Below are 14,055 nucleotides of genomic sequence, written 5' to 3'. Positions count from 1 at the left end.
CTCCTTTCTATGTTTATTTACAGGACACAAACTGCTGAATCTGAAGTCTGTAAAAAGAAAAATACAAGCCAAAGATTTTTAAACACTTCATTTATTTGACGTTATACATTCAAATGAAAATAAAAAATATTCATATATATTTCTTATAGAGCTAGAGAGCAAGGTACAAGTTTTAAAACAAAACACAGAAGTCTTCCGTGTGGCATATATTTATATACACAAGGCGTGGTTTGAATACTATACAGTGTGTATCCATAGCTGCACAGGTTTCATGGATGTCTATATTCTTCACTCAGTTGAGGCACGACTAGATTTCAGTAAGAGGTCAGGGACTGGGCCAAGTGCTTCAAGACTGCCGCTTACAGTAAAACATCTCAATCTCAGCATCTCAACAGTAGGACTTGCAAAGCAAAGCTTATAATTGTCTAGAGCGCCACACTAAAGCAAAGAGTAGGAAAAGGAGGCAACGTGATCATGCAAATCCAAAAAACAGGTTCAGCTTTAAGGAGATGAGAATTCTCACACTGAACTCCAAACTGAGCAAACACAAAGTCGGAATTTAAGAAATTAGAAATAAATTCCAGTATCGCTAACAAATCACGGCTGGTCACCTAATGTGACGTGAGTCAGCATGTTTGGTTGCACTGCAATAAATCGACTGGAAGTCACTACACCGATTCTGAGACGAATAAAAACAAGCCTCCTCAAGTAGTCAAAAGGTAAGTGCAATCTCACCTCCCCCCCCCCCACTTCCACACGCAGACACACCGTTTTATAAAACACTCATACATCATATCAAGGTAAGCATCACATTGTTTTCCAATATCAATCAAATAGTACAGCAGATGCCCCAACAATCAATAGCAAACCATATTCTACATGTGTCCAGTAGTTATGTACAGGAGAACTGGTGCAACATTAAGCACATTAAAAATTATTAGATATAGACACTATTACAATAATAAAATACAGCAGATACTTAATTCAATATTGGGATATATTTATATTTATATATTATTCATATTATGTATTGCTGTCAGTTTTGGCATTTTGGAGGATCAACAGAAAAGCTGTAATCTAATCTCTCTCACAGCGCATTTGACACAACTCCAACTTGGCCTGATGGTAAGTGAATGTACTTTAAGAATTAAAATAAGAGACAAGATCGAGCTAAAACGTGGAAGAGGTTTAGAACAGATAGGTTAAAGTCCTTGATCTCCGCCAACCCAACATCTTCAGCCCATGCTGGCACGGCCGGGGCAAACAAACAAAAACAAAAACAAAAACAGAGGGCAGGTAAGAGAAAACCCCCCCAAAACTTTTCAGGTTAAATCTTTCTGGAATCTTTTGCCTCAAAAAGCTTCATGCGCTCCTGCACAGTGAGTCCCTCTTTCAGGCTCTGTTAAAGACAAACAAAGTCATTTACTGTTATGAGACAATAATGCGCATGTGGGCAGAAAAGAGCAAACACACAAATACCCACAGACACAAAGGAAAAAACCCACAAAGTCAGAAACAACAAAACAGTCACAGCTTCTAATCCCAGATGTGTTCTGCTCAACACACTTTAGGTTAAAACACACGACGTACAGGACAATTATAAATGGATATGGTCATGCCACATAAATGCAGTACAGAGAAAAAGTCTTGAGCCAGCCCTTATTTATTTATTTATTTATATTCTGCTTGGAAAAATGGCAAGTTTAGTGCTGCAATTTATATTTGATATCACCGCCTTTACTCTGCAACACAGCTTAAACTCTTAGCCAAGCTTTCCTCTGCTTTCTTTAAGTAGTCTTCAGGTAAAGTTCTCAGTTAAGAATGGCTTCCTGAAAGCAATTCTGAGACAATTTCTGATGAACCTTCAAATATATCTCTCATCCCAACCCCCTGAGCCACGGGGCGACCGTGGCTCAGGTCGCCCCGTGGCTCAGGGGTGACCGTGGCTCAGGGGGTTGGGAAGGGCACCTGTAACCGGAAGGTCGCCGGGTCGATCCCCGGCCTCTCTGTCCTGGTCGTTGTGTCCTTGGGCAAGACACTTTACCCTACCGCCTACTGGTGTTGGCCAGAGGGGCCGATGGCGCGATATGGCAGCCTCGCCTCTGTCAGTCTGCCCCAGGGCAGCTGTGGCTACAACCGTAGCTTGCCTCCACCAGTGTGTGAATGTGAGCGTGAATGAATAATGTCATTGTAAAGCGCTTTGGGTGCCTTGAAAAGCGCTATATAAATCCAATGCATTATTATTATTATTATTATTATTATTATTATCTGTGTCAGGTCTCGGCTGGATTTTGTCCTGTTTTTTTGTTTTAAGGTCACAAATTTTTCTTTTGTTCTCTTTATCCATTTCAATCACATTTAAGGACTCGCTGCACACCATGCCGAAACAGTCTCTCTTATTGATGTAAGAATATTTGTTATGCCTGTCCAACTGTGTTATCTTGGCATTTGTTGGGGTTTTAACTAAAGAAATAGCAAAAACACTTTTTTTTTTCCAAGTTATGTGTAAACCAAACTGGTTAAACCCTTTAGTTAGGTGCCTTCTTTTGTACTTTAAAGATTCAAGCCAGTGTTGAGTGGCTTAAAAACAGGAAAACACTCATCTGAAAATAGTCAGTTACTGGGGACAAGGACCCAGAAAGCCTGAAGAATTATTGGTCAAGACCACAATATAACTAAACAACTGAACATCTGGCTCCTCGGAAGCAAAATGAAGAAATGAGGAGGTGACTCAAGACTTTTGCACAGTACTGTAAGAGTATGCACAACACCAAAACAGAGGATTCAAACAGCCACAAACAAAAAAAACTGTTAATGTAAAAAACATTTTTAAATAAAGAAAAACGACACAGAACAAAAACAAAAGACAGTTGGGAGTCCTCACAGTGAGTACCTAGCACAGTTCAGTACTTCATTGATGTGAAAGCGCTACATTTTCTTTTCATCTTTTAACCGTTTCTGCAGTCGCAGGAGGAGAGGACTCTAACCAAAAATCTTTTGATGAGTAACACCCTCACACCTCTGATATTCAGCTGAAATATCATATTTCGATTGCTCACGGTGGAGCCAAAAGAAAGAGTTTGGGGTCAGAGGGGAGATGAAATCATGCGTAGTTAGGTAGGTAGGCATGTAGGGCATGCTGTTTGTCTATCACATTATACCTACAGCATATGTTGGGGCGGGGGTTGGGAGGGGATCACCCCACAATGGGAGTGTCAGCTATCCCATGAGACCTGCTCGGTGACAGACTGACGGATAAAACAGACAGATGAAACACTTGAAGCACTTTCAGTAAAACATGACCTCTGACCGACTCTGAACACGTTTCTACCACAGAAGCAACAAATGACACGGCAAACACTCACCTTTGACCTTAAACCTCGTGAATGCCTGGAGCTCGCCGACTGTTCTTTTTTCATGAAATCTGGGTTACTTTTGGACTTCATGATATCTGAAAGCACAATAAAGACCCTATTATTAACATTACCTTCAGGTGATGATGCTTCTTCAAAAGATATATAACGGACAGCATCTGTTCGCATTTAAGCAGTAATCTTAAAACAATTTTTCCTAACTTTACCAAGAGGAAGACGCATCTTTCTCAGGAAGGATAAAGATAGCAACACAATGTTAAAAACATTTCAAAGATTGAAGGCATTTTTTTCCCCCAGTTCAAACCTACAGCAATCCAAAAAGAGACAATCCCCGGGTGGCACTAACGGTGGTTGGTTGGATGGTTGTAACATAGTTATAATAACATAGTTTACTCAGCCTTTGGTTGTTGCCATGTTAGTAGACTTCACGGATATCTGGATATAAATGGGAACTAAAAATAACAAAGATTAAAGTCAAATTGAGCATTTTCTACTCACCATATCCGGATGTAACTGTTCCATCGACAGTCCTCTCACCTAAAGCTTCTGTGGCAATGAGCAACTTCTCCTTCAGCTTGCTGATGTCGCAGTCTGCTTTTGCTTTAACAATGCTGAGTTCTGTGTAGATGTCCTTATATTTGTCTGTGGCATATTTCTTGTCCTGGTAAAAATGATCGGGGATGAATATACGGCCTCAGCTTTTTTAAATCATTCTCAGGGAGATGAAGACCGGCTCTGCTTACCCTTAAAGCAGACTGTAGCTCGTCTTTCAGAGAGTGGATTTCTTGTTTGAGATACTGGATCTCCGACTCCTTTATTCGTAACAATACCTACAAGACAGGGAGAGGCACTTAGGGTGTAGAGCAACATGAGTTGAGCATCTGTGTGTGTGCTTGTTTAACCATACCTCCAGTTCATACACATCTTTGCCCTGGGAAAGCGACGAGTGAGCGGTTTCCCCACTAAAACAGGAGCGCATCCGAGTGATCTCTACAGTCAGCCGGTTATTTAATTCCTGTTAGAAAAATGGAGAAGTATTCAAACCTGTGGACAAAAACAGGTTTGTATTCACAGTACGTGTGCAGGATTGCGGAGTCTGACCTGGTTGTGTGCATTTAGCTCCTGGTTCTCTCTCTGACACTGCCTGAGGGCCTGCCTCTCGGCCTCCAGCGCCTGAGCCAGGTGAGCGTTCTCCAGACATTTCTGAGAGTACTGCTCTGACAGCACCTCCAGTTCTCTCTGGATGGACTGCAGCTCCTCCCTACACAGTCAGATAATCAGTGTCAACATGCATTTGTGTTTTTCACAGCCCAGAAGCTTCTTTCATCATATAATAAAACTGTTTTTTCCCAAAAGCAACTGCAAGACATCAGTACAGTTTTTAGGCCCCAGTCAAGATTAAATGCTGACACCCAACTGATATAGTAAATACACTGGATGCAAAGTTTAGGTTTCCCCTTGTAAAAAACGTACTCGTATTGTAAGCGAAGTTCATCGACGTCAGAGTTCAGTCCGCTTATTTGGGAGCGCTGGGTTTTTTCCAGTTCCTCCTTGTGCGCATTCTTCATAGCTTCAATAGCTACATTAAAAAAGAGAGCACATATATCAAGTCACTGTATGACAGTCTTCAAAGCACAGCAGCTACGAGCGATAAGACGCTTTCTTTACCAGCAATCGTGGCAGCCGTCTCCTCAGCCAATAGCCTCTCTCGCTCTTCCATGAGTTTGGAAATCTCCCTCTGATGCTGCCTCTGGAGGTCTTCGATCACCTTCTGGTGCGTCTCCTCCATTGCGGCAAAGCCACGCTCACATGTGGCCTAGTGGAAGAAAAAGTCAACAATCTGTCGTTGCGAAAAGAATTATGTATTCACTGCAGCTACATTTTAATTTTTGACTACAGATTTAGTAAATTATCTATAACTCACTTGACTACATGCAAAAATCAGTGATAGAGGCCATGCAAGACTTTTAGAAGTAGAAATTGTCTATGTTAGTAACAGAGCGAGTAAAGCATAGAGATTCTAGGCCAGCCAAGCTGCATTTTATACTGATAGACTCTTACTCTGATAGGTTACTTTATTCTGAAAGTGGGAAATGGTATGATTACTGATGCCCAAATGAGTATTTAAAGTAAACTGAAATACAATTTGTGTCAGAAAGGACTCAAGACAACCTGCTATTGGTTACTTTGCTTCTTTGTTTGAAACAAAAAAGGATGTCCCCAGCTGATCGGCAGGATTTGAAGAATACCCACTCACCGAAAGATCAGAACCTTCCTGAGACAACAAACCCATAGTTTATATCTATATGTCTGTATAGATTGATAGATATAAAAACCTTTTAGAAACATAATTCTAAAACTTTTAGCAATTTAATAGTCTTGTATAGACTATTAGTCTAATTAACAGACTAATTCTATTAATTAGCAACACTTTCATTAGCAGAGACTGTATATAAAAGATGGACGTACCTACTGATGTCATTCATCGAGCAAGCTTTTGAAGCTCAGATGGCAACAGCATTTTGGCCAACAAGATTATTAACTTACATAAACAATACAATAAATTCCTGTTGTATTCAATATGCTGAGGCCATTAACTCATTACGAATGTGTTTCCTGAGGACTTCTATATGTAAACCAAAGTTGTCGCCCCCTGCTGTTCATTGGAAATATTGCACATTCAAGACACTTCATCAGTTTTAAAAACCTAAAGCAGCAGCGTCAAACATAAGGCCCGAAGGCCAGAATCCGCCCGGCAATCTGCCTCACTGGATAGCTTTGGAAAATATTAAAGAGTACGTACATTTTGGACATTTAGCTGTATTTTCACAAGTGTCACAGCTCATCGGTGATAAAAGCCTGCCTTTGGCCATTCATACCATACCAAAGTAATTAAGTAATAGCTAAAGAATTGAATGACAGAAAAAAAAAAACCCTCCTCCATCTACTATAGATATTTATGTTTGGTTTTTGTTTTGTTTGGTTTTTTACACTGAAGCAACTATTTTATAAAGACGCAATTTTCTGTAACATTAAAAACTTTCTGCTTTACAATTACAGGGGAGTCTGGGCAATGAGCTACCAGAACTTTGTGTCATTTTACACATTTATTTCTTACAACTTCAGCCCAAAGAGTTGTGCTGAAAGATTTCTTTCTTTTAACACAGCAGCTTTTCTATATGATGTAAAAGAACTATTGAGACATATTGTGGAAAATACGCTTATTTTACTTATATAAAGATATCTCAGGGATATTAAATGTGTAGTTAAACTTCTTTACACTGACAGAAAGGGAAGTTTCATTGGTCCAGTTCGTTAGAGATCAAAGGGGTTTGCCCTAGAGCCCATTTCCATGCTTTATATACAGTCTACAGTTACCACAGTGGTTATGATTTATCACCTAGGAGTTCAGGACATCCTTTAAAGCTCCAGTTACAATCATGATGTAACTGTTCAATTTAAACATGTTTCACTCAAATCACACCATTTCCCAATTCCTAATCCTCAGTTACTAGAATCACCAGTTACTGAGGATTAGAAATCAAAGAATCAAAGTTAACTTTTTTCTTTGGCTATATAACTACTGATCTCTCTCCCTTAAAAAGAGTTTATTCACTAAAATGGTAAAATGAAAGAGCAAAAACCTTGAGGCTTTCAAAGTCTCTCTGGTATTTCTCTCTCAGGCTGGCCACATCTCCTTCAAGGTGCTTGTTCTCCAGTTCGTCCCTCATATTATTCATCTGAGTCTCCAGTTCTTGAATGCGGTCTTTCAGAACCACCATGGAGTCGACCTCTGATATGTGCTGTACATCATCATCCCCTTTTCCCTGCTCTTCCTCTTCCATTGGCGTAGCAGCCTCCTCATAAGGAGGTGGCTGTGAGACCTCAGGGTTTTGATTGTAAGGTCGGTGATCTTTGAGACTCTGAATGTTCTCCACATACTCTGAACGTAACTTTTCGATGTCGTCCTTGTGGATATGCTGGAGCTCGCAAACCCTCATTTCAAACTGCTCCTCAAGTTTCCTCACATGACTCTCGTGCCTCTCCTCCATTGTGTCCATGTCTGCTAGCAGAACCTCTAACTTTCGTTGACTGTCAGCTGCTGTTTCCATGAGGGCCAGCTCTGTTGAGGCACGGCCTTGTTCTGCTTGGCTCAGCTCCCTTTGATGCTTCTGCTTCAGGTCTTCCGTCTCTTTCTGAAACTCTTTCTCTAAGAACACCACTTGCTGCTGCTGCTGTGAGAGCTGATTCACACGTTTGCTGATCTCACTCTTTAGAGTCTGATTTTCCTTCTGGAGAGATTCCACCATTTGCCTGAAGTTCTGGCGCTCCTCTTGTAAAGACTCTTCATATTTTTCTTGGATTGCTGTGACACTGCGTGCATGCTGCTGCACGAGATCATCCATAGTTTGACTGGTCTGTTTACAATAGCCCAAATCTTGTTCATGCATGGCCCGTAACCTACATGCCACATATGCCACTTGAGCCTGGGTGAGGGCTTCACGCATACAAAGAGAGGTACTCGTGAAAAAATGTGAGGTTTGGTGTCCTAGAAGAGATTGGATCATTTTAGGCAGTCCGGGATGGCTTTCGCCACTTTCTAGTTCTTGGGCATACTTGTGGAGGATCGCTGCTTGTCTTTGAAGTTCATTAGCCAGGCTTTCATGAGCATTTTGCAGTGATTCAACAGAGTCAATGCCACAAGAGGGCATTTCACCAGCCAAGTGTCTGTCTACGATTTCCTCAGCCAAGTCTCTAGCTTCTTCTATTTCGATCTGCTCCATGTATGGAGCAAGCTCAGGAGGGTGAATGTCCGCCAGCTTTTGTTTGTTGAATCCAAAGTTGTTTTTGACTTCTTTTATGACCGTTTTCAAATCAGGCCTTTTAGAAGCTTCAATAATTGCTTTCAAAGCCATTTCCCTTTCATAGAGGTTTTTATGAGCTACAGCTAGCTCCCTTTTAAGTATTTTGAATTTCTCCTCATAGCAAAGCTTAAGGTTTTGAATTGAGTAGGCTAATTCTGCTTTAATGAAGTTGTTGAAAGCAACTTTGGCATCAACATCTACATCATCTAATACACCACCCTCTTTGGATTTAGCAACATCCGTCTCTGCTTTCTCAAGTTCTTTCCAGAACCCACTTTCTAAAATCAGCTTCCTGGTCAAGACATCGGCATAAACTACAGCCAAGCAATCTTTGTCACTCCTTTTAATGTGCTCAATGTCCTCCCAGATCTCAGTAAGAGCCTGCAGGAGGTCAGACTTTGACGTTTGTATTAACAAAGCCATCTTGTTCAAAACCATCGCCTCAAAGGACAAGGTTTTGGCAAAGAGGTGCATTGCCTCTTTATCTACAGTCTCTGGGGTTTGATTTGGATGGAAAGCTGGTGATTGCTCTTCCAACATCTTTTGTCCCTGTTGAAGGTACAGCGATGCATTGAACAAATCCTTCTCTATCTCACACAACGAGTGCAGCTGTGTATCCGTTTCATGTGAGCCACTGAGAATAGCCCTAACTTTCTCTCGACCATTTTCCACACATACAAGGGCATTGGTACAATGCTTAATGCCAGCACTACTCTGTATACCACTTGCATCACTAGTGTCTTTCTCTGGGCAAGAATCCTTTTCGCCGATCTTTAAATCTATATCAGACAAGTCCTCTGCTTGGGTGGATCGTTGCCTATCCAGATTTTGTGTTAGGTTTCTTAGCTTATCTTCTGTGGCGAGCAGTTTCGTTTCAAGAGCATGTATGATAGAAATAAACTTCTCTGGGTCATTAGTATGTGGGGCTGTGAAGTCAGGAGTAGCTGTTCCTTTAGTTAACTCAATGTCTTCAGCTACATCCTGATTCATTTTTTGGCTAGTGTCCAGGACCTCAAAATTGACATATTTTTGACACTGAATACTAGAAAAACGTATCCTTGGTCTCTTAGCCTGAGACTCCTTATCGTCTGGGGAGCTCTCTGTTGTAGATGTATTGTCTAGAGAAAGCTCTGCGTTTGATAATGAGGAGGGTGATGTTCTTTCCTCCTCACTCTGTTCTGGGATTTGCTGCCTTTCCATGTGTAGATTAGCATACCCCAGCTGTAGGGCATTGAGGTGCTGCTCCAGCTCTGCAATGCGGTCCTCTGCAACCACAAGCTTGGCTTGCAGATCCTTCTCAGCATTACAAGGCTCAACTTTGTCCAAGAGGCTTTGAGTCATTTGACAGAGAAGCTCCTCCTTGGCTTGCAGCTTCAGCTCAGTTTCCTCTAAGCTGTTGCCAAGTGCAGTCATTTTAATAAGTGCTTCTTTTAGGTCCTCCTCCTTGCGTTCCATCAGTCTCTCGTACATCTCCTTAGTCTGCCTGATCTCCTCCTCTTTTTCTCTAAGGAACTGGCTCATTTTCTGAAACTCTTGAGTAGCCCTCTCATATGAATGCTCCAAGGTGTAGTAATCTGCTTCTTCCGTTTCCAGTCGAGTCCGAAGCTTGTTCACTTCACGGTCTGCTTCAGCAATCTGGTTGATGAGTTCCTGACAACGACACGTAAGATGGCCTTTTTCTTCTTCTAGTCTACGGACACTTTCCTTCAGTGACTCAACCATGTCAGCCTTTTGAGCCAGCTCTTCTTGCAACTTCAGCATTTCCTGCTTGCATTCTGTATCTCCTGAGGCCCGCCTACCCCTTAACAAGGCCTCTACCTGCTGCTCAGCCTCGAACAGCCTGTCCTCTACTTCCTTGTGTGCCGTTTCAGCTTCAGCTAATCTTTTGCACAGATTCTGTCTCTCTCTTTCATGACTCTCTTGCATGCTATGCTGTTCCTGCTTAAGGCGCTCTTCTTTCAGTGCCTGACCCTCTTCTGTAGCACTTAGTCGTGCAGTCACTTCTTGCAGCTTCTCCTGCAACCTCTGTATCTCCCTCACGTGGTCTCGCTGCAGTGCCTGCTGGCGCTCCAGCTGCCTGAGGGCCTGGTTTCTCTCCAGGAGGTTGGCTTCTACTTCACGGAGTCTGTCTTCACTGTCCTTCAGCTGGGCTCGTAGGGTAGCCTCACTATGACTGTATTCTTCTTCTTGTTCTTTTGAACGCTCCTGCTCTAGCCTGAGCTCATTCCGCATCCGGACCACAGCCTGTTCACTTGCTAAAATTTCCGCCATTGCAGATGCAAGTTTAGACTGCAAAGCCTGAATATCGGACTCGTGGCGCTCTACGGCATCCTGGGCTTCGGTGTAGCTTCTCTTCAATGTCCGGATCTGTTGCTGTGCAAGGTCCTGCTTGCGCTTCTGGGACTCCAGTTCACCCTGTAAATCTTGATTAAGCCTGTGCAAGTGTTGCCATGGCACTCTGTGCGGTGAAGACGTAGGAGGTGTTGCGCTCTTGAAAAGATTGATGAGATAGTTTCATTAATATCATCACGTTACTTTCCCCTCTACTAAATACAGAGAGCCACATCTCGGGGTTTACCAGGAAGAAAATAACTGTTCTCTTTTTTTTAGGAAAGCAAATTTTCCCTCAAGCTTCTACTGTGCTTTTTCAGAGGTCACTTGAAAACAAAGGTTTAGATGAAGTCACCTTCAAACACCTCCCAAAAAAACAATTAACCAAAAACTTAAATGGGTGATCAATATGGTGATTTAAAAGAAAACAAAATGACCAAACATAATGTGATTTCATGGTATGACCTAAAAATGTTTAATGTAAAAAAAAAAAAAAGAAAAAAAAAAAGAAACAAAGAAAAAGAAAAATAAGGCAATAATCACACTTTTATTCAGAAACACAAAGCATGCAGAAATCAAGCTGCGAAAGGACACATGCAGAGAGAAAAAGCACAGCATGAGGTTTATTGATCCTCTTTCTTACCTTAAGCACATCAGATCAAATCAGTTACTTTCCCATGAGATGTGAAACTCCATCAAAAAACAGTTAGTGAAAATCTCATGCTAAGAAAACCACAACCACGCATAGCAATATCAGAGAATAAGCACCCACACACCTGTTAGTACAGTACATACTTTTACTTTGCAATTCTTAACACCGCTCTACCACAACATTTCTTTAAGTTAATTCATGTTGTGGCATCAATTTAAAAGAAAAATAAGGTTGCAGGATATATAAAGAGTGCAGTTACCTGCAGTACATAGCCCTCTCTGGCACTTTGCTCTCTCACTAGCGCATTTTCCAGTTGCTCCTTTAAGAGGTTGTTCTGCTTCTGCAGTTGGTCCAGCTCCTTCTGCTTCTGTCCCAACTGTCAAGAGAGGCGAAGAGGTAATGAACAAATAGCACAGGGTGTTGTTATAAAATAAATATAACCAAAAAATATATATATAACTGAAAACATCTGGACAGTTTAGCATTTTTTACTTTTTCAGGTTGACAGTTTTCAATGTATAATTTGAAAAAAAAATGTATGAAATGGAGACTTTAAAAACAGCGCCCCAAGCATAAACACACAAAAGTGATTTGAAACAAAGTATTATAATGCTTTTTTAATGGAATAAAGGAGATCATATACAGTATAGCATTTCTCATCACCAGGTGGATTACGAAGTGCAACACGTAAAACAACATGCAAGGCTGGAATGAATTCCTTCAATTAGCCTGATCACACCAAACAAATTTGCTTATGATAAAAAACACACAGTAGGAACAGCTTAACAAATGAATGAATTTCAAGACATGAAATGCTACTACCAAGTTAAAACATGCAGAGACTCAGCAAATAACCAAATCCAGTCCTAAAATGCAATTTTGACCCCATGAACAAACAGGCAAGTAGCCAAATACTCAAATATTATTTCCTCTGATCAATCATCTTTGATGGTCTACGAGTGCAAAGATCTCAGAAAAGATAGAAAAATATTAAAAATGTCATTTTTGAAGCCTTCTAAAACTTTGGATAAATTTCAAGTGTAGGGTAAGACAGTACTACAGAGTACTGATGTAAACCTATTCAAATTAAAGCTGAGACTTTAATGTTGTGTCCAGTATGAAACTTCCTATTGAATCTGAAAATGAAAAAACAATCTCAAGAACTAGACATGTCTAATTGTCCAAAAACAAACTGTATTTAATTTTATTTATACGGCATCAAATCACAACAACTATCACCTCAAGGCACTTTAAATTGACCCTGCAATAATACAGAGAAAACCCCAACAATGAGACGACTCCCCCATGAGCAAGCACCCGTTGACAGTGTGAAGGAAAACACAGGTTCAGGGTGACGAGAAATTTTAATGATATAACCCACGCTGATTACACTCACCTCTTTGTCTAGTAGAGCAGCAAGCTCATGCGGTGGCAGTCTCTCAGAGTTTCCTAAGGCAGTGGTGATTGGTACTTGCTTCTCTTCCCTTAATGGTGTTGTCTCCACTTGATGCCATCGCTGCTCAATCTCATTCTGAACATCTGAGCTTCTGCTGTCTTTGTCTTCACTGGCTGGACTAATGGCAGCAGGGTGATCCACTTCCATCTTTCCTTGCTCTTGGATTCCAGGTGTTGGTTGCTGTACTGGTGATGTAGCATTTAGCGTTGAAATCACAGTTACAGTAACAGTATTTGGTGTGCGAGCTGTACTGCTAGTTCCCCCATTAACGTTCTCCTTTTCTGCTTCTTCTGTAATTGAAGGTGGGTGAGCAGCTGATGCAGATGAGGTTTGGAGGGAGGAAGAAGAGACCGGAGATGATGCCAAGGAGGAGGGAGAAGAGGAGGCAGAACAGTAGGAGGTGGTTGTGGAGAACGATGAGCTGAGGTCAACTGTGTCTGCTCGTTCTTTTACGGGCTTTTCTTTCTGTTCCATTTTGAACTCAGTCCAGTCGAAAGTTTTTGAGCGGCCCTCTCGTCTGCGCTCACGAACTCTGCTTTTGCGTGGCTCAGAGGCAGGGGCAGAGGCATTGTTACCAGGTGGCTGCCTCTGCCCATCAGACTTGGGGATTTCTGGACTTTGGCTTGGATCAGGGGTGACCTGTAGGCATGGGTCCAACATCACCTGAGATTTTATCTTCTCATCAGGGAGTGATCTGAACAAACCAAAGCACAAAAAACAAAACATATATAAGTCAATTCAAAGATAACTGGATGAACTTCTGCATTCAAATCTGCTCAAGCTGCTGTTACATAAAGCTTTGCTGGACGAAACAACAACATGAGATTTCAGGTTTTGTAGCTTCGATTAACTGTGCATTCAAGGGTTTCTGCAGGGCCCAGGTGAGGTAAACAGTGACATTTAACTACCTGATTCACAAACAAACCACCAAAAATATAAAAACATGTTTAAAAATTTTATCTAAATTCAAGTCTGAGGGAGTTTTCCCACCTATGATTCTTTTACTGTGGTCTGAATCAGTCAACAAATTTGTAAACTTGTAGCTTTTCCACATGCAACACTGGGTTTGTTTTCACGCAGACAAAAAAATTAAGTGAACTCTAAGTGATGTGAACTGTAGTGTGAGAAGGTTCAGTCTGCTCATTGGCCAAATGTGTCTGGGGCAGGAACAACAAAACTAAATACACAAAGAAGGTCCTGTGTCAGAAAACTGAGAATTTACGTTAGCCTGTACAGACCTCTGCACATCTACAGTACCTTCCCGCATTGAGCATACGTTAGTACGGGACGGTTTTTTTAGCTCAAACTTGTAACGTAAACCTGGTAGTTGGCTCGGATCGGGGTGGGAACACGTTCACACCATAAATGAACTGATCT

At 41.4% G+C, this 14,055-nt stretch overlaps 1 protein-coding gene across 10 annotated transcripts in view; it reads right to left on the bottom strand.

Moving 5' to 3' along the window:
• Positions 1–73: 73 nt before the first annotated feature.
• Positions 74–14,055, bottom strand: part of LOC100697039 (myosin phosphatase Rho interacting protein) — a 52,853-nt gene continuing 38,871 nt past the window's right edge. For 5 of the 10 annotated variants that reach the window (XM_005448260.4, XM_025909632.1, XM_025909634.1 and 2 more), the window contains 11 exons: positions 12,619–13,372; positions 11,482–11,598; positions 7,019–10,729; positions 5,043–5,190; positions 4,848–4,953; positions 4,476–4,635; positions 4,282–4,389; positions 4,118–4,204; positions 3,873–4,035; positions 3,366–3,451; positions 74–1,399 (listed from right to left, as the gene is read on the bottom strand). In XM_005448260.4, the coding sequence (XP_005448317.2) occupies positions 1,328–1,399; positions 3,366–3,451; positions 3,873–4,035; positions 4,118–4,204; positions 4,282–4,389; positions 4,476–4,635; positions 4,848–4,953; positions 5,043–5,190; positions 7,019–10,729; positions 11,482–11,598; positions 12,619–13,372 (5,512 nt within the window). In that variant the 3' untranslated portion in view covers positions 74–1,327. Of the gene's footprint in view, positions 1,400–3,165; positions 3,249–3,365; positions 3,452–3,872; positions 4,036–4,117; positions 4,205–4,281; positions 4,390–4,475; positions 4,636–4,847; positions 4,954–5,042; positions 5,191–7,018; positions 10,730–11,481; positions 11,599–12,618; positions 13,373–14,055 lie in introns of all 10 variants that reach the window. The other 5 variants (XR_003221305.1, XR_003221306.1, XM_025909635.1 and 2 more) reach the window with 3 other exon arrangements.

The sequence above is a fragment of the Oreochromis niloticus genome, linkage group LG8, assembly GCF_001858045.2.
Source record: "Oreochromis niloticus isolate F11D_XX linkage group LG8, O_niloticus_UMD_NMBU, whole genome shotgun sequence".
Classification (NCBI taxonomy): Eukaryota; Metazoa; Chordata; class Actinopteri; order Cichliformes; family Cichlidae; genus Oreochromis; species Oreochromis niloticus.
Note: the sequence above shows the minus strand (reverse complement) of the source record. Positions and strands in the feature narration are given on the sequence as shown.